At 40.4% G+C, this 20,391-nt stretch overlaps 1 protein-coding gene across 1 annotated transcript in view; it reads right to left on the reverse strand.

Annotated features, from left to right (window-relative positions):
- PANK3 (pantothenate kinase 3) overlaps positions 1–20,391 on the reverse strand; it is a 26,929-nt gene continuing 6,538 nt past the window's right edge. The window contains exons 2-7 of the mRNA XM_084637741.1: positions 10,906–11,258; positions 9,881–10,134; positions 8,920–9,096; positions 5,941–6,064; positions 3,569–3,694; positions 1–132 (exon numbers count right to left, since the gene is read on the reverse strand). Of these exons, the coding sequence (XP_084493867.1) occupies positions 82–132; positions 3,569–3,694; positions 5,941–6,064; positions 8,920–9,096; positions 9,881–10,134; positions 10,906–11,258 (1,085 nt within the window). The 3' untranslated portion in view covers positions 1–81. The remainder of the gene's footprint in view (positions 133–3,568; positions 3,695–5,940; positions 6,065–8,919; positions 9,097–9,880; positions 10,135–10,905; positions 11,259–20,391) is intronic.

Consider the following 20,391-nt stretch of genomic DNA (forward strand, 5'->3'; position numbering starts at 1 on the left):
CTTTGGTTCCCGTTGACTTAAACAATGTAGTAATAATGCCATCCAGGTGGAAAACAATTCAGCGTAGCGGCATCTGGTACTTCAGCTGAAATTCGGCAATCCAAGAAGAGCACCGACAGCGCCAAAGTATCCCTGTTTAAAAAAAAAAAACAAAACCACACACACAAAAAAGCTGTCATTCCAAGTTTCAACCACCACATTAAAATTCAGCATTCAGAAAAACCTTTTTTAGCCACAGAAGAGTACTTGGAAGGCTCACACTAAGTATGAAGAATAACGTACATTTGTAATATACTGCCTTTTATCTGAAGTACTCAAAACTTTACGAATTTAAATACTTTGTTTTTTTTAATAGCTAACATTCCCTGGTTAAGTTTTTTCCACCCACTAAAGCCTATATATTACTAAAAACTATTAAATTTTTTCATTTGTTTGTAAAAACAGCTAATGTATTTCTAAGGCCCATACCAGTGCTATCTGAACACATATACCAAAACCAAAAGGCTTTTCAGAAGAGCCTATAGAGATATAGCTGACCTTTGAACTTCAATATCCACATGGACATTACCTCTGAGGCAGTAGTTCAGCACTTATCTCAACTCTTCACCTTAAGTTTCTCAAAGGTATTCTTCAGTCCTGAACAGAGCCAGCTATACTTTGGACTGGACCTTGAGGCTGCATGTGGACAAACACAAGAACCACCTCTCTATCCCTGGACCACTTCATAACCAAGGTAGAAGCAAGAATTTTTTCCCTATGCAAGACAAAATGACCACCATCATGGTCCCCCAAAATCAAAACTTAAAATCTAACCAAAAAAAGTGCAAGGATAGCACTAGCAAGGAATTTCAACCATTCACTACTGAGAAAAGAGAAAACCTTTTGAAGTGATAAACACCCATTTTTTCAAGGTCTGTGTGTATAAAAACATCCTCACTGCATTTTCCACTTTTATGCATCCGATGAAGTGAGCTGTAGCTCACGAAAGCTTATGCTCAAATAAATTGGTTAGTCTCTAAGGTGCCACAAGTACTCCTTTTCTTTTTGTAGTTTTATAGAAATTCTATCAATTTTTTTTCAGTCTTCTGGCAGAGAGGCAACAACTTCACACCCTGCTAATGTTGGATCATATTAAAGAAGTTCTGTATTAAAATCACAAATGAGTTTGTTTCCCCATAGTTTAAATTCCAGGGTATTACTAATTAAGAGGTCTCTTGGTTTTTGGTACTGCTTCTCTCCCTCTATGTGTGAAACTTGCAAGCTGCTAATTGTGTTAATACATTCTAAGACAGAGTCTGCTCTCAAAGCAATTCTTTGTAACGACAACTACTCACACAGAGAGAGACTCAAAGCAATACTCTGTAACAATAGAAACAGCACCCAGAGACTCCCCGCCCTTTCGTTGTACTCATCTCACTTTGTTAACAATTGCGATTAAAATAGAGATAGAGGATGTATGTGGATGGATGCTTGGTGTGGAGAATAACTGAATGATCAGGGAGGTGCCAGCCTAAGAATTCAGTGTCCATCAGCTGAAGAAGGCGTCAAGTGGAAATAACCAGAGGACACCCGGAGGGCAGACTGGAATCCAGCCTCAAGAATGGGAGAACCAAAGAACAAGGTAACATCTGGCAGCACAGAGCCACCAGGAATGTGACATCTGCTGATTGATTCAGCAACAGCATGATGAAGCAATTCCCATAGACTGGCATAGGAAGAAATTCCTATAAAAATGGACTCTAGAAAGTGAGAACTTTGGGGTCTGATTTTGCAAACCAACTTCCAGAAGCATCAGATGAGCATCTGACAAGGTCCTGCTCCCTCCTCATGCCCAGGCCACCTGGCCAGTGGCTTGGCATGAGCAACTGTAAGGCTGGTAACTATGATAACAACCTTGCAGAACCTGTGTGTGTGTGTGTTTGTAGGAATGAATGTGTGAATATATATGAGACTGAATGGAATGTTATAGCTATAACTGTGATTAACTAACTATAACTATGATTCTTTCTGTATTCACAATAAATGTGGTATTTTGCCTTTTCCCCTTTAATAAGATCCTGCTGGTTTTTATTTTATTGGTATAACACTAAGCATAAATCACTTAAATTCTGACTGTCTGCATTCAACCCCAGAACATATCCTCTCCTAGTAGGAGAAATTAGCTTACGTCAGCAGAGGCCAACTCAACGAGGTTAGCCTCTGACCACCAAAAAAAGTAGACAAATGCCTCCAAGAATTTGGACCGTTCACTGTAAGTATCAGTTGTGGAAGAATTAGAACTCAGGGCGGCTCCTAACCTTTCAAGATATAAAAGCAAGCTAATCAAGATCAGCAAAAATACACAATGGCACTTTGAGTTGCCAGCATCCTATATCCCTCAGGAGGGCTTCAGGCTTCAGCAAGGTACTAGTAGGTAATATTCCACCCATAGATAAGGAAAGAATATCCACATTCGTTCTGTTGGACCTCTCTGCAGCAGTTGGTGACATTAAACAAATATCCCTGAATTGTCCCCAAGGACAAACAGGATGAAAGGAAATCCTGAAGTCCTTCTTCTGGGGACCCCCCTCCCCCCCACTTCAGACTGAACTTAGAGAACTGATATAGGTAGCTATTTCTGAGCATTACCTATAGAGTCCCAAAATACCAGATTCTAACCCCACTTGAAATAGATTACATAAGAAACTGTTTGGAGAATGGTTGAGACAATCCAAGTTGAAGTGCCTGTGATATGTAGAGTACACCCAGATTACACATCTTCCCGAATTTTCAATACCTCACTGAAACAACACCTGGATTAAAAGATTTGTTAAAGTTCATCCCTCAAAAACTGATATGATGCAGGTTGAAAAAGGGAAGCACTGCAATTGAACCTTATTCCCCTTACATCTTCAACTCCTGAGAGCATTTGCCCTCAAATTAAGGTAGTCCATCACCATTTGAATCCCTCTAAATGCAAGTAGCTCCGGTGGCAAAATGCCTATTTAATTTAACTGACCAGAAGACTGTCCCATTTGAATAAGAGACAGACCTGGCCACTCTGATTTATGTATTAATTCCTAGGTAGGTTTCAGTAACTGAAACCGTGTGGCTGACGCCAGATACCCTGAAATGCTTCATCTGGGAGAAAGCAAAGCAAAACATATTCTGAAGCCTTCCTCTGTGTTTGTATCCCATTCAAAGTCTTCAGATTGGAGTGGCATGAGCTACTGCTCCCCCTCCATAACTGTGATATGCTGTAATAGCTGTTCCATCAGAACAATGTAATGGTCCACCCACTGGATGTGGCTTATTAATACAGAAGATAGAAATAGACTCCAGAATTCATTGATGCAAGAAAACCACAAAATTAACTCTTTCACAAATAAAGTCAAAATCCATTCCTTTGACTTATCAACCACCTATTTCTCTATAGGCCAGGAAGAATAACACAAAAGTGATACTACTGTGAGTTTTATAAATATTTGCAAGGTGACTGGATACTACAGTTATGGGGTCATTTAAAATAGGTATTGTGGATTAAGGATAAGGCAAAACACATACGTACATGTAAGTGTCCTTTGCTTACCTCATGTTCTAGGAACAAGGCCTTCAGCTGGCCTTTTGACCAGTAATCCAGTGCATATGCAAGAAGCTTCATTGACAAAGTGTTCACACGCAAAAAGTTACCAACAAAGACAACTCTGTTTATCTTCTAAAAAAGGAAAGAAAACAGTATGAGCGTTATGACAAGTTTCCTCACTATCCAGTGTGGCTTTAAAAAGCTAGGATCAGAAGAAAAGAGGTTGTCACAAAAAGATTTAAATATTGAATGCTTCACAGTAGAGAGGAAGAGTACAGACCCTTAAAACAAAAGATTGAGACTTACAGAAAAACTGTAGTAATGTCATTTGAAAAATACCTAAGTGAGGATTTCAAACCACTGAAATAGCCTAACTAAAAGTCCAGCTAAATCAAACATACTTATTCTTGGTAGAGCAAGACTTAATGCCTTCATAGCCCTGTACAATGCTGCTTGATCCATATGCAACAAGGCAGCACTGTAAAGAAGCCGAAGACAATGAGAGAGTTCAGATGTTCATTTCTTCAGCTGTTAATGAATGCATGGTATAAGTTAATTAGAAGTGAGACGTCAGAGTTCACATTTAATATGCACTTTTAATTTAGTGTTTAAAAATGCTTTAAAAATTTTTATTGCATTTTCCAGTTATGGGGACATTTAAGTTGAAAATAAAACTGACACTCTGATAGCAAGAATAAGCTCCAATAACTGAAGGCATCTGAGAAGTATATAAACACACAAGCATGCTTTACTAAAGTTTAACAAATGACTGATGTGAATATTCACATCCAAATTGTTCCAGAAACTTGTGCAGCAGGACCAGCCACTGACTATACTCAAAGAACTGACACTTGTCTGCTCCTCCCACACTTTTATCTTGACAAGTTCATAATTTAAAAAGGTACAGAAATGCAGTTAAAGCACCCAAACAACCTTAATTCTGCTCAACAATGATGTGCAGGAAAAATAAAATCTACATTTCTCTACTATGTTAATCTCTGACCACAGACTGTTTTAATTAAAAATATTACGGTAATTACAGAGTGTTAATACTGGACAGAGATAGGAAAAATCTAAATACAATTAAGGTTGATTTTGATGCCTCAGCTATTTATTCCCTTACCTTAAGGTATAATAACTTGACATTCCTAGGTTTCAGAGTAACAGCCGTGTTAGTCTGTATTCGCAAAAAGAAAAGGAGTACTTGTGGCACCTTAGAGACTAACCAATTTATTTGAGCATAAGCTTTCGTGAGCTACAGCTCAATTCATCGGATGCATACTCTGAATCGTATGCATCCGATAAAATGAGCTGTAGCTCACGAAAGCTTATGCTCAAATAAATTGGTTAGTCTCTAAGGTGCCACAAGTACTCCTTTTCTTTTTGACATTCCTAGGTTCACTATGCTTGGTTGTAGGATAATGACAACATTCCTGTAATGCACTTTATCATTAAATTACTGGTATGTACTCTCAACCTTATCCTCTTCATAGATTATACTAGGGCTTGGGGAAAAAAACCCAAAAGCTTACTAGACAGACACAGATATGAAAGAAGAGGGAAGGCGATCGCGAACTGTGATGTCAAACATAGAATCCAAATGCAAAATCCATCCTGCCCACCTCGTAGGAGGAAAGTAAACGTGCTGGGATTTCTAACAGTGCTGTCCTGGACGACTCCAAGCAGGGTCCATATTTCACACAGGCTTCTGGCTAGTAGGTGACTATTTAGGAATCTCCATCTCTAGCTCAGTTGCTGGAAGCTAGAAAAAGCTTTCTCCTCATCCAGAGCTCGCTGGCAAGGGGAGATGGGTTTTCGCTACTCTATACCTCAGCTGCCACATTTGGTCCTTTTATTACTAGTTCAGCGTCTTCCTGTGTTGATCAAAGCTTCTTGGCTGCCCACTGCTGTACGGAGCTTTAAGTAGCCATAATGAAAATGAACCTCAGGTTTATTCTGATGCTATCTGGCAAAGTTCTGAGAAGCAGGAGAGGTGATGGAACTATTTTTATGCAGACTCAGGAAGAGAACATCAATTTCACATAAATTGACGTTTCAAATATTAATTTGGAAATAATTAGAAGCATAACTTAAAAACAAAGCCTTTTCACCACCTCTGTTAATCAGAAAAAACGTTTTATTTGCCATTACAAAGTGAATTCTCAAGCCTCATGAACCTTCCCAAAGGTACTAAAAGTATTCTGACCCGATGTCAAGTTAACAGAATCAAACTGCCTCAGCTAGGAATTTGATAAAGGACTTGAAATGAAAAGTGTTTTATAACAGTAGTCCTCCCAATGACTGAAAGCAACCACACAACCCATATGAAATTTTCTGATTCCCCTCCCCCACCTCATCCTCCAACTAAAATAGTTTACCTCATTTACCGCACACATCCGTGCTATAGACCCAATGTTATTGGTGATTGTAACCAGTGTAGCTCTAGCCAGGTCTTCTTTACTAACAGATTCTCTCTTCTCTTTGTAGATCATATTCCCAAAACTGGAGAGAGAAAATACAATACAAAGTGAAACATTTGTCTTCAACAAGTTTAGAGTACAGTTTCCATGCTGTAGTGGAAATTACATCTTCTGTTTATCCTCAGTCTTAATTGAACCAATTTTCAAATGCTCACTGAATACAGTAATTTGACCACCAAGATTGTGGAGGGTTATGTACCTGCATCCATTCCTTAAAAAGAAATATACTTCCTCCAAACATTTTAAGACCCTATGAGTTAAATCTGATTATCCTACAGAATTCCATGAAGGAACAGCTTAAATCTCAGCTAAACAAGATTAGTCCACAGCACTAGCCAGAACAAGTAAAGGTAATTCTGAGCCCTGACTGATGTATTCTGCAGATTCCGAAAAGTCAGCCTCGCTTCTTCACAAAACAAAACTATTTTGCTCCATTCTTGCCTTTAGGTGCCATCGAGAAAAAGATAACCAAACACAAAAATTTCAAGTATAATAAAATAGCCCTGGGGATTTAAAGTGACTACGTAATCATAAGAATCATACAAGTTTATTGATGCTGCCACAATTCTAGTTTTCCTGGGGCTGAGGAATTCTGTCCTGCCGCTGGCTCTATATAAAGCAAGCAACTTCAGCTCATATCTCTTTATTCAGTATTTTGCCTAATCACAGCTTGTGGTCTCTTTCTGGCTGAAGACATAAGAACTCTCACCCTGTTCATATGGAGTGGCTGAAGCAAAGCAGGGGGAACATGGAATTATCAGCACTGTTTCCCATCCAAAGCCCCTCTGAAATTAAAGCCACTAGTTGTTTCAGAAGGAGGAAAAAAGTGAGTAGAGGTGGTATACAACAGACTCCAATTGAGGGCAAGTAAGAAAAATCTGAAGTAAGATCTCCCTGGGGAGGGACAGAATATATTTAAAGAAAAAGAAATGCAGTCATAGAAACAGTCATTCAATTTTTCACTTCCAGCAGGACTGATAAACCCATTATTTGTTCAGACTAAATGTTAGATTCAAGTTTATGTTATTCTCATTCTCCAGTTTCATCATTCCTCATTCCTGCTTCCAAGTACATGGATGCTGCTCCATTAGCCTCCAACTAATGAGCAAGCTGAACAGAGTAAAATATTAACCTTCTGCCATTGGAGGCCAGCCCAATTATCAAATATGCTGGTGACATAATTACCCGTCATCCTGAGACAGACCTAAGACTACCTTGCAATTATGAAATCTTGTGATAGGCTAGCAACTGTGTTTGACAGAAGCTAAGGAAATAATTGCAATATGAATGGCTGAATAATAAAATAGTCTATCTGAATGTTTAATAGAGGGAAGCTCTCTAGGTCGATCAAAAATAAATCAGGAGGACTACTTTTCATTCCAGTATTCAAATGCAGGACCTCAGCTCTTAGAGCTGACAAACAGCTGTAATTAATTTGTAGGAACCTAGAACTTTTAAAGTTGAAGACATGCCTCCATTGGTTCACACTTATTAGTGACAAGCAGATCTTTAAGAATAGCCAAAACTGTTGAACTATGACAGCTGTACTAGACTTGGTGGGTAAATTAAACCATCGACTACAGTAAGATCACCAAAAGTATTTTCCCAATTGAAGAGCTTTTCAACATTCATTAGACAGCAAATATAAAAATATAAGTATGCTCAAAACCATACTAATTCATCTGGTGCCTGTTGAATGTTTCTGAGATGCTGTATAAAACTGAAAACAGTGGTTAAATGAAAATCCTTTGCCTGGGTGCCTGGCTGGTTAACTTAAAAAGGTATCAAACTGAGGAAATAAAGCCCAGACAGGAAGAGCTGTTGTAAAATGGAGAAGAAAGCTGTCAGATTAAACAATGCTCTCAAAGATCCCAAACAGCCATTAAAAAGGTTTGACAAATATTTTCATTAATTTTTATTTCCTTTCTATGCCTGCTTGCCCTTTGACCTGTGAGTATTCTATGCAGGAACATGTCTGTTTCTTTTAAATCTACACTTGATGCTGTTTTTTAGTTTTTCAGGAATAAAATATTACACAGAATGGGACTGCTATAGCTAGCTAATAATCAACTACTACTATCTGGTTTCAAAATGTTCAGAAAGGTTAGCTGTCTATATTTAAACACAAAAGTAACTGAATTGAAATAGTAAGACTGCAAAAACTGTTCTTCTAATAGATACTGAATACAGGTCTCTTTTTTAAAATCTTAACACCTCAGTCTTGAGACAAAAAAAGGTGATGCCTCCTCATTAACAGGTCATGAATAGTTAAGACTACATTTTAGTCACGGCTATTTTTTAGTAAAAGTCATGGAGAGGTCATGAGCAGTAAACAAAAATTCACAGGCCCATGACCAGTCCATGACTTGTACTATATACCCATAACTAAAACTTGAGTCAGGAGGTCATGGGTGCTCTGGGGGAATTACCTGGGACCCTGCTGATGCTGCGGGTGTGTGTGTGGGGGGGAAAATGGGAAAACTTGTAGCAGCGCGTGGCCCAGGACTGTTGCTGGTGGCAGGAGGGTTAACAGGCTCCCTACCAGGGTTCACGCAGCTCTCCAGAAGTGACCGGCATGTCCCTGCAGTTCCTAGTGGGAGGGAAGGCAAGGGGGACTCCACACGCTGCCCCCGCCATGAGCTCCAGCTCTGCGGCTCCCACTGGCTGGCAACCGACACCCCAACTCCCAGCCCTGAGCCCCTTCCCACACCTAAACTGCACCAGCAGCGGTCAGTGTGACTGGCCCAGAGGCTGCCTGATCTGCTTGGGAAGCCCCAGAGCCAGCCTCACCAGCCACTGCAGAAGTCACAAAGGTCACTGAATCCGTGAGAGATATGGAGCCTTAATTACAGTTAAATAAGCGAGTTTCTGGCTTACCTGGAGGCTACTGCCCATCCTGGCAAGCCAAAACGTTCATAGTCCCCTCCATAAATGTCCCGAACAAGCTTATCAGCATGTGTACTGTCCCCTTTGGATGCCATTTCAAGAGCTTCTTCAAAACTTTCACAGCCAGTCAATAAACTGCATAAACCCAGAAATGTCCCTCCACCTAAACTAATGAAAGAGGAAAAGAAGACTTTTAAACAACATTCTCACATAGTACAACTAAATAATCTATAAATGTATTCCTTCAATTAAGATACTGATTTGTCTGCTTTCTTCCTCAGAGCTTGGTATTGCTTAGCAAAGCAGTCAGTCGTGAATCATGGCAACAATGTTTACACAGGTATCAGCTTAACTGTGCACACACAAGATTTTGAGCTGCAAAAGTTAAGTAAACTATTTAAAAATAAATGTGTTTTTGCTGTTTCCCGAGAATTCTTTTATTGTGCACCTAAATTAAGATACTAAAATTCATACTTGTAATAGGTAAGTGAAATAGGTGTGAGTATCAAAGTGCCAGTGGGAGGGCATAAACTCAGATGAGGATGCCCAGAAGCACCCACATCTGATCACTGGCTTCAAGTCCTTGTTCCTCTTTCTGCATCACTTCAGTGAACGCTTTCTCATTTTTCTCCAGTAGAGCAGAAAAAATATGAGTTTACTGGAATAATGCTATACAATAAAAAAAAACAAAACCACTAATGTGACAAACCTAAAACCACACACTATTGATATTAGTCTCCTGTTGCAGACCACACAGCAGAAAAAACACTAACTATACCTCCTTACTAGAGCCATGGAGATAGCGTACAATTAATGCTGCTGGTAATTAAACAGGACATGAAATCAGTTTATCACATGGAAAAGACATGCAAAGAAATTATTTGAAAGCTTAAGAAAATATTAGGGTCATTATTCCATACAAAAATAATAATTTAAGATTTCATATCACTACCTTGTTCCAGTCACTCTCTTATAGCTGTCTTTGGAATGGACTGCTAAAATACTGACTCCTGAACCAATGTTTACAACCAATAATGGGTATGGGTCATCCAGGTTAAAAGGCATCTTTTGGCATCTTTCAGGTTCTGAGGCATTTTCAAAGTAATAGCACTCTGCCTGGCCATTGAAACTGACAGAGTCTATATACAACAGACCTTTGACAAGGCAGTCAAGCTCATCCAGTTTGTGCAACTGGAGGTTTCCAATCTGTGAAAAAGGAAAGGACAAAATTAACAATTCATGAACTAAGTATGCTGGACATTTAGTAAGCCCAGCAGCACACTACTAAAGATGGAAGAAGTTAGCTTTCCATGCACTTATGCTTTAAGCCATTGTTCAAAAATTAGCCCCCCCCCCCCTTTTTTTTTTCAATTAGCAAACACCCAAAAATACCAAAGTATTTTATTAGCCAAAAATCACATCTGCAAATCTGTGTACCTTAAAAGGCAAAACCACTCATTTGTAAGATACTAAAAAAGTTCATGACTCCTTAAAAACTTGAACAATGCCCTATTTAACTTAACCATTACTTCAAGGATTGTAAGAAATTTAACCTGCAGTCTGCCTGGCTTCTGTCAATGTTTAATCTCAAATCATTCCCTAATACAGAAACACTAGTAATAGAAAAAGGACATAGATAGATAATATACTTAGTACCTAGATGTCTCAACTCATTTCAATAGTGTAATCTTTTAATTAATTTTCAACCAGATCCATATTACTAATGCCAAATCTCATCTTCCTTTTTTAAAAAAAATATAATCTGATTATTAATAATACCAATAGAACAAGCCAGAAAGAATATTTCTAAGGTTACTGCATTTAACAAGTAAGTAGTTACTTAGCCTTTACATGTCCAATGCATGAAAAGATTGTCCAGAAAGACACTGCCTATCTTCCACTGATAAAACAGCTGTGACCAGTTTTGTTTGTTTTTTTAACCAAAGACTACAGTACTAGGGAAGGTAGGCTACCTACTGTGCGAAAATCTTCTTCAAACTTATAAGCACCGCCTCCAGTGGCACAAAGCACCGTGTGTAGTGTTGAAAAGTTTTTATTTCTTCCCATTTGGATAAAAGTAGGCAAGTCATGAGTTGGGAATCGAATAAAGTGCAAGTTTCCCCTTCGGCCGAAGAGCGTCAAGTCTTTCAGTTCAAGGTGGACATCTCGAATGCCAGTGGATCCATAGGCTATATTGGAAGTCAAATATTTGCGGATGCTCTTCAAGCTTTCAACTTCCTCCTGCTCCTCTTCTGCAGTGATATCAATAGGTTCAAAATATGCAAGTTTCACCAGTGTTCCCCCAATGTCCATGCCAAACCATGGAAAAGCTGTGGAGATGGAAAAAGTATTCCATTAATATTGTTAAAAAGAAAAACTGACACCACTTAAATTGAGATTACAGAGACTGAATACTCTGAACTAGGAAAATTAATGCTTTTTCTTTTCTTCAATGCTAGGGAGAGGAACAATTTAAAGTTTGGAACCAGATAAGAAAAAAGTGAAGTTATTAGCCACTCCTTTGAAGTTATCTTTGTAAAATGTATTCCACTGGACCTGATTAAAACCAAAACACGAAGTAACTTCTTCCCCTCCCACTGACTTCATGTGATCTCCCAAGCTAACTTAAATCCACTAACACGGGGGTGGCAAACCTATGGCTCCAGGGGCACACGCAGCTCTTCAGAAGATAACATGCGGCTCCTTGTATAGGCACCGACTCTGGGGCTGGAGCTACAGGCGCCAACTTTCCAATCTGCTAGGGGGTGCTCACTGCTTAACCCTTGCTCTGCCACAGGCCCTGCCCCCACTGCACCTCTTTCTGCCCCCTCCCCCTCCATGCCCTCACTCTCCCCCCACCCCCGCCTCATGTATGCCATGAAACGGCTGATCGGGAGGTGCGGGGATGGAGGGGGAGCTGCTGATCGGCATGGATGCTGATGTATTACTGTGGCTCTTTGGCAACGTACATTGGTAAATTCTGGCTCCTTCTCAGGCTCAGGCTGGCCACCCCTGCACTAACATGATGCTCAAATAGATGTACTGTAACATATTCTACTCCCGACAGCCTTTTAAAGAGGAAGTTTACCTATAATTTTCCAAGAACCATTTTCTCCTGACCATATAATACATTTAATAATTCTTTTGAGAAATAGGCACTTTTCCACTGATTTCTGAAGAAAGTACAACAGGACCAAGACAGCTAAGTCCTGGAGGTGAAAAAGGAATGGTGTATAGCTCTTGGAAATTGCAGAGTACTAGTGCCAAGTATGTGTATTTAAAAAAAAAAAAAAAAGCAAGATATTGAATGTTACTGAGTTTCGGTTTCTAGCTAGTGTTTCTATACCTTTTTCTGAAAAGGGGGAATTTCTTGTATTAAAACAGACATCTTTGGTAAGAAACACTTCCAGTGCTACTGAAATACTGGTATTTTGTCTCAATCACATTTCCTTCACTCCAGATGTTTGAAGTGATAATGTGCAAAAAGATGATTTTCATTGTAGAAGCCTATGCTAAACAATAGGTCAAGATCATGACTGACGTACGCAGGCATCTAGTAAAATCAGCTTACAGAACTCTGTGTTGGAAAGGATGGTTAGTAGTTTCATCTAGTATATTCCCATTTATTGTGGCACAACTGATGTTATCCCTAAATAATCTCCGATAAATAGATTTCAAATCTAGCCCAAAGTATGTCTGAAGGTGATTATTCCACCAACTCTTAAAATAGCTTGTTTCACTGTCTGTTACTGTATTTGAAGTTAACAGCCTAATATTTTCTACTCTAAGAGTGTTCTATCTCTGACATGTAGGTCTTTCACAAAAGGTGTGGACCAAAGAGATTCTCCATGCCTATCATCTTCTCTTCAGCAGCTGTCACTGCAGCTGCTGCTTATATATTGTGGTTATATGATATTGTGGTTATATGGTAGTCATCACTACCCTTTCTGAAAAAGGAGTATTATCGCAATGCTTCAAAGCCAAGTGTGCCTCTCTCTCATATCACAATACATATCTCTTCTACACATCTTTATATGAATTTAGCTTATTCCATCATATTTCTTAGCACATATTTTCCCCCTTTTTTCAGCAAACATTAGGAAGGCATGATTAGCATTTGATAGCCTGGCACTGTCCCTTCTGAGTAGCTGATTTTATTATAAGCTAGTAATCAATATTAAGATATTTATTTAATTTACTCATAATGGAGCTTAGGACATATTTTAATTCTTTCATCATATGAGCAAAAGGCAACCCAATAGTATGCAAGTAAACAGGCAGTCAAGGGTAACTTTTTGCTACCCCAACTTCCTGTCCACCTCTTGGGATTTTACTGTATATCTGATCTCAATTTCCTTGATTTTTATTTACAACATTTTAAAGCATCTTCTCCCTCCTCTCCTATGTTGCTACAAACTATTTTAACACAGAGCAGTATCAACCCAAAGATATGTTATCATTTAAAAAGGTGGGAGGAAAGAAAGAAATGCTACAGAGGCCAACTGTGATTAAAACTGAATATATAAAAATGTTTAATAGGAAGAAATTGGCTCATTTGTCCTTTGCTTTAAAACCCAGCAGGACCCCAGAAAAAGGTGATAATCATCATGCCATATTAGCTATAGATAAACCTGTTGACTACTGTAACTGGGGCTAGGTTATTAAACTCAGAAAACAAAAGTAGAAAGAAAGAGAGTGAATATATGGGGGTGGAGGGGAAAGAAGTCAGTTTTCTTAAATAATTTCACTTCACTTACACAGATCTCACCAAATATCAAAATAATTTTCTGGTTTTAGAAACATCTGACTTCCCAGCTGGACCTTCTGAATACCAAACTTGGAATCTGACAGTTACTTCTCCAAGTGCATGCTGAATGGGACAATTAGCCACTTATTTTTCCAAAGCTACTCCCAACAATCCTTTGTTCTTAAACTCAATTCAGATCCAGTTTACACTGAACACAGTTGCAGGATTAAAAAAAGAAAAAAGAAAAAAAAAAAAAGAAGGAATATGTCCAACCTGTCGAAAATTTAATTCCAAATTGTATCAGATTATTAGTGGTGGTGGTAGGAAGATAACTGAATAGATACTATAGCAAATTAGTCAAAGCTTGCCTCAAGCTGTTTATATGTGTAAGATCATTAATGGCATGTTTTAATGGACATCCATGCAAAACTTGGAAGGTAAAAGGAACTTAAAAGTTGCTGTACATCTGGAGAAATGGATACTCATAGAACACTACCAGATGTTAGGGTATGTACAAAACAGGAAGAGAACCAGCCAAAATACACAAAAATTATTTTTTTTAAAAAAACTGGCAATTATCTACATGAGGGTCAATACTTGCACTTGGAAGTAGAAAGTTCCTTTAAACTGTTGGGCATTGGGAGAAAGGATTCCTCCCACTCCCTGCCCTCTCACACAGATGTTCTACAACTGATTTTCATCGGGGAAGCTGAATTTTTGTTGGACCTTTCTCAGAAAAGCTAGCACCAAGTCTAGGTAATGTTTCAGTATATTGCAATTAATTTTAGTGCTAGTCTAGCAATGGTTTCTGTAGTATTAAAAGCTCTGAATGTTTAAATATCTTATTTCTTTAAGGTAGCCAATAAAAAAAAAGTTTCAATTTGCTAGTCAGTAACTGTCTCCACCTAGCAGTTCACCTATGCAGTACCATGTTCTTTGGCATCTCAAAATAATAATAATAAAGAAACCCGCTGCCTATGAACCATAGACTCATGAGTCCATAACTTTCTCCTCAAACAATAGATCAGAAGGGTTGGTAGCGAGCACTACTGGCACACTGAAAGCCCAACAATCTGAATACAGTATAGTGAAGACAGCAGACAAGCATAGTAAGGGATCCAGGAACACAGGAATTCTAATCTGTAGAATACACACACAGGATTTAATACATGAAAACACCTCCCTGCCCAAAAAGCCATTCAGATCAATTATATAACTAGATACAAATGAAGAATTTTTTTATTTTAACATATACATGCATGCTTGATTTGGAGATTTTAAAAGGTTTCTCATTTTTTTAGCCAGTAGCACTTCACTCAAGTGAAGACTAGAAAGGGGAAATTTTATTTACCCAATAAACCAGAAAGGGTCCTTAGGAGTTGTTTTAATCCATTCAGTAAATATGTAATTGGGACTTTAAAAAAATTGATTAAAAAAAATACAAAGGATCCTTTCTGGTCTATGGAGATATTATGTAATTAAGACATGTTCTTTCGCTTGTTTGTCACCCAATAATTGTGAAAGAATCACCTGCATCTGCACAGTAGATACTTCTGATTTCAGCTGTTAATGGTTAAAGGTTTGTGGAGAGAGGCACGGGACCAAGTTATGAAATTAGACACCTACCAGTCTTTGGAACTTTAATCTGATTTACAGGAACAAGTTTATGCTTCTCGGATACCCAATTAAAAAAAAAAAGAGGAGCAAAGCAAAAAAAAAAAAAAAAAGAAACCAACAAAAACACAAGCATAAAGTTGAGGGAACCAGAGAAAGCCAGCTCAAGATGAAAAACTTCCCATTTTTCAACTTGGAACATATTTTTATGCTAGTGTTATCCAATACAGCTTTCTTTTGGGGGTAACTACTCAGTATTTGAAGGTGGGTATTCTTGACACTAAATTAGAGAATTTAGAGAAGGATCAGATTCTTTGCTTTTACCTCATGTCAGCAGATGATAGAACCCGAGCACATAGTTCTGGTCAATAGGTTTTAAAAGAAATTTGAAAAATTTCTTATTTGTGAAAAGGTTGCAACCTCAACGTTGGGAGGCTTTTTAGGGTTGTTTTGCTGCATTTAATATGCAAAATGCCACTAGTTCACTATTTATATTAGAACTAAGAAACGTAGGTGAGAACCTTTTTCAGAGAGGTTTCTTGGCTATATAAACCATAATAATTTAGTTTATATGAAATTTTTCCCAGGAAAAAAAAATCAACATTTTACTTTCTTACTAAGTGGGTTATATGTAGGGCACTGTAGGAACCGCTGTGCACAAGCTGTTATTTTTCATGTTACCTTGACAGTGACAAAATAGGAAAATTTATCCACGTTTGCCAATCCTACCACCATTCTGCACTTGCTCAGCCTGTAGCTGAACAGCTCCTGACTGCTGTCCAGGCTGCCTGTGTACGGCTTCATGAGCCATGGCATTAAGGGGTAGGCTGGGTCCCCAAGGATACATATAGGCATTTCAACATCCCCAACAGTTATTTTCTGGTCTGGGAAGAAAGTCCCTTCCTGCAGCTTTTGAAACAGACCAGAGTTCCTGAAGATGCGAGCATCATGCACCTTTCCCGGCCATCCCACGTTGATGTTGGTGAAACGTCCCTTGTGATCCACCAGAGCTTGCAGCACTATCGAAAAGTACCCCTTGCGGTTTATGTACTCGGCGGCTTGGTGCTCCAGTGCCAAGATAGGGATATGGGTTCCGTCTATAGCCCCACCACAGTTAGGGAATCCCATTGCAGCAAAGCCATCCACTATGACCTGAACATTTCCCAGGGTCACTACCCTTGATATCAGCAGATCTTTGATTGCGTGGGCTACTTGCATCACAGCAGCCCCCACAGTAGATTTGCCCACTCCAAATTGATTCCCAACTGACCGGTAGCTGTCTGGCGTTGCAAGCTTCCACAGGGCTATCGCCACTCGCTTCTCAACTGTGAGGGCTGCTCTCATCTTGGTATTCATGCGCCTCAGGGCAGGGGAAAGCAAGTCACAAAGTTCCATGAAAATGCCCTTACGCATGCGAAAGTTTCGCAGCCACTGGGAATCGTCCCAGACCTGAAACACTATGCGGTCCCCCCAGTCTGTGCTAGTTTCCCGAGCCCAGAATCGGCATTCCACAGCATGAACCTGCCCCATTAGCACCATGATGCATGCATTGGCAGGGCCCATGCCTTCCGAGAAATCTGTGTCCATGTCCTGATCACTCACGTGACCGCGCTGACGTCGCCTCCTCGCCCAGTATTGCTTTGCCAGGTTCTGGTGCTGCATATACTGCTGGATAATGCGTGTGGTGTTTAATGTGCTCCTAATTGCCAAAGTGAGCTGAGCGGCCTCCATGCTTGCCTTGGTATGGCGTCCGCACAGAAAAAAGGCGTGAAACGATTGTCTGCCGTTGCTCTGACAGAGGGTGGGGCGACTGACGACACGGCTTACAGGGTTGGCTTCAAGGAGCTAAAATCAACAAAGTGGGTGTCTTTACATCAAGGAGTATTTCAGGCAGGACTTTACGGAGGGTTCCAATAAGAAATGGTGCACCTAAGTTATCGTTCTTATTGGAACAAGGAGGTTAGCCTGGCCTCTGATTGATACATGGCTAGATTTACCTCACTGCACCTTCTCTGTGAGTGACTGCAGTGTGACCTAGAGGAATGAGTCCCCTAGACAGGGGAGGAGGCAAATGAGTACAAAACAAATGTGGTCTATTTCTTGTTTTGACCCACTCCATCTATCTTTTATATCTTTGGCTGGCAGCAGACGGTGCAGAAGGACTGCATGCCATCCACATCTCATGGCTGCTCGGCAGAAGATGGTACAGTACGACTGCTAGCAGCCCCTATCACCTGCCCGCTCACCATAAGATGGTTCAATAGGACTGACTGCAGGACTAAAGAGAATGACCTGGTCAAGTCACTCCAAATTTAGTCCCTGCGCCCATGTCTGCCCAGGCGCTCCCAGCCAACGTGGCCAGGAGCACCTCGGACACGACGAGGACGACTACCAATCGTATTGCACCATCTGCTGCCAGAAGGCAATGGGTTGCTGCTACTGTGCAGCAAAGCCGTACCGCGTCTGCCAGCACCCAGGAGACATAGGGTGACGGTTACCTGAGCGGGCTCCATGCTTGCCATGGTATGGTGTCTGCACAGGTAACTCAGGAAAAAAGGCACGAAACGATTGTCTGCCCTTGCTTTCATGGAGGGAGGGAGGGAACGGGGGCCTGACGATATGTACCCAGAACCACCCGTGACAATGTTTTAGCCCCATCAGGCATTGGGATCTCAACCCAGAATTCCAATGGGCAGCGGAGACTGCGGGAACTGTGGGATAGCTACCCACAGTGCAACGCTCCGGAAGTTGACTCTAGCCTCGGTACTGTGGAAGCGCTCCGCCGAGTTAATACACTTAGAGCATTTTCTGTGGGGACACACACACTCGAATATATAAAACCGATTTCTAAAAAACCGACTTCTATAAATTCGACCTTATTCCGTAGTGCAGACATACCCTTGGAGACTAACAAATTTGTTTGAGAATAACCTTTTGTGGGCTACAGCCCACTTCATCGGATGCATAGAACGGAACATATAGTAAGAAGATAATACACACACACACACACACACACAAGCTGGAAATTGCCATACAAACTGTGAGAGGCTAATTAATTAAGATGAGCTATTATCAACAGGAGAAAAAAAAAACTTTTAGAATGATAATCAAGACGGCCCATTTAGACAGTTAACAAGAAGGTGTGAGGATACTTAACTTAGGGTAATAGATTCAATATGTGTAATGACCCAGCCACTCCCAGTCTCTATTCAAACCCAAGTTAATGGTATCTAGTTTGCATATTAATTCAAGCTCAGCAGTTTCTCATTGGAATCTGTTTTTGAAGCTTTTCTGTTGCAAAATTGCAATCCTTAAATCTGTTACTGAGTGGCCAAAGAGGTTGAAGTGTTCTCCCACCAGTTTTGAATGTTATGATTCCTGATGTCAGATTTGTATCCATTTATTTTTTTGCGTACGGACGGTCCGGTTTGGCCAATTTACATTGCAGAGGGGTATTGTTGGCACATGATGGCATATGTAACATTGGTAGATGTGCAGGTGAACAAGCCCCTCATGGGGTGGCTAATGTGATTAGGTCCTATGATGGTGTCACTTGAATAAATACGTGGACAGAGTTGGCATCAGGCTTTGTTGCAAGGATAGATTCCTGGGTTAATGTTTTTGTTGTGTGGTGCGTGGTTGCTGGAGAGTATTTGCTTCAGGTTGGGGGGCTGTCTGTAAGCGAGGACTCATCTGTCTCCCAAGATCTGTGAGAGGGAGGGATCGTTTTTCAGGATAGGTTGTAGATCCTTGATGATGCGCTGAAGAGGTTTTAGTTTGGGGCTGAAGGTGACAGCTAGTGGCGTTCTGTTACTTTCTTTGTTGGGCCTGTCCTGTAGTAGGTGACTTCTGGGTACTATTCTGGCTCTGTCAATCTGTTTTTTCACTTCAGCAGGTGGGTACTGTAGTTTTAAGAACGCTGGACAGAAATCTTGTAGGTGGTTTGTCTCTGTCTGAGGGACTGGAGCAAATGCGGTTGTATCTTAGAACTTGGCTGTAGACAATGGATCATGTGGTGTGTCCTGCATGGAAGCTGGAGGCACGTAGGTAAATATAGCGGTCAGTAAGTTTCCGGTATAGGGTGGTGTTTATGTGACCATTGCTTATTAGTACAGTAGTGTCCAGGAAATGGACCGCTTGTGTGGACTGGTCTAGGCTGAGGTTGACGGTGGGATGGAAATTGTTGAAATCATGGTGGAATTCCTCAAGGGCTTCTTTTCAATGGGTCCAGATGAAGAAGATGTCATCAATGTAGCGCAAGTAGATTAGGGGCATTAGGGGACGAGAGCTGAGGAAGCGTTGTAATGTTGGCATACTGTGGGCCCCATGCGGGTACCCAGAGCAGTTCCGCTGACTTGAAGGTATATATTGTCCCCAAATGTGAAATAGTTGTGGGTGAGGACAAAGTCACAAAGGTCAGCCACCAGGTTAGCCGTGACATTATCGGGGATACAGTTCCTGATAGCTTGTAGTCCATCTTTGTGTGGAACGTTGGTGTAGAGGGCTTCTACATCCATAGTGGCCAGGATGGTGTTTTGTGGAAGATCACCGATGGATCGTAGTTTCCTCAGAAAGTCAGTGGTGTCTTGAAGATAGCTAGGAGTGCTGATAGCATAGGGCCTGATGACACAGTTTGCTCAAGCTCCAGGAACTAGTTCCTTCTTGCATCACCTCCTTCTGATCAGTTGTGACACTGGCTGAGGATTTCACATCTAATTTGTGTATTTCCTTATACAAAATCTATGACCTCTCTATGTAAGATGTTGATGCATCTCTTAAATGGAGATTTTCTTTTCACCTTATCATCCACCTGATTCATCAAGGGAGTTAACTGAGGCCTTCTTGCCTTTGATAGTGGTTTGATACAGCATGTACAGTGCTTTGGACTTGGGACATACAATGGCATTCTATGAGTGCCATTTTCATATTCTGCATGGGCCGTGACTTTCTTTGGATGAGTGGGCTAGGGACATACTGATGGCAGTATGATCTCAAGACCAAGGAAAACTGAGTTGACTGAGAATAACCCCTCAACACCATGCTGGAAGTGTAATGGTTGTAGAACTATGCCTGGCTGGGGAGAGCTCCCAACCCTAAGATCT

Source organism: Lepidochelys olivacea (genome assembly GCF_965140295.1).
Source record: "Lepidochelys olivacea isolate rLepOli2 genome assembly, chromosome: 8".
Taxonomy (NCBI): Eukaryota; Metazoa; Chordata; order Testudines; family Cheloniidae; genus Lepidochelys; species Lepidochelys olivacea.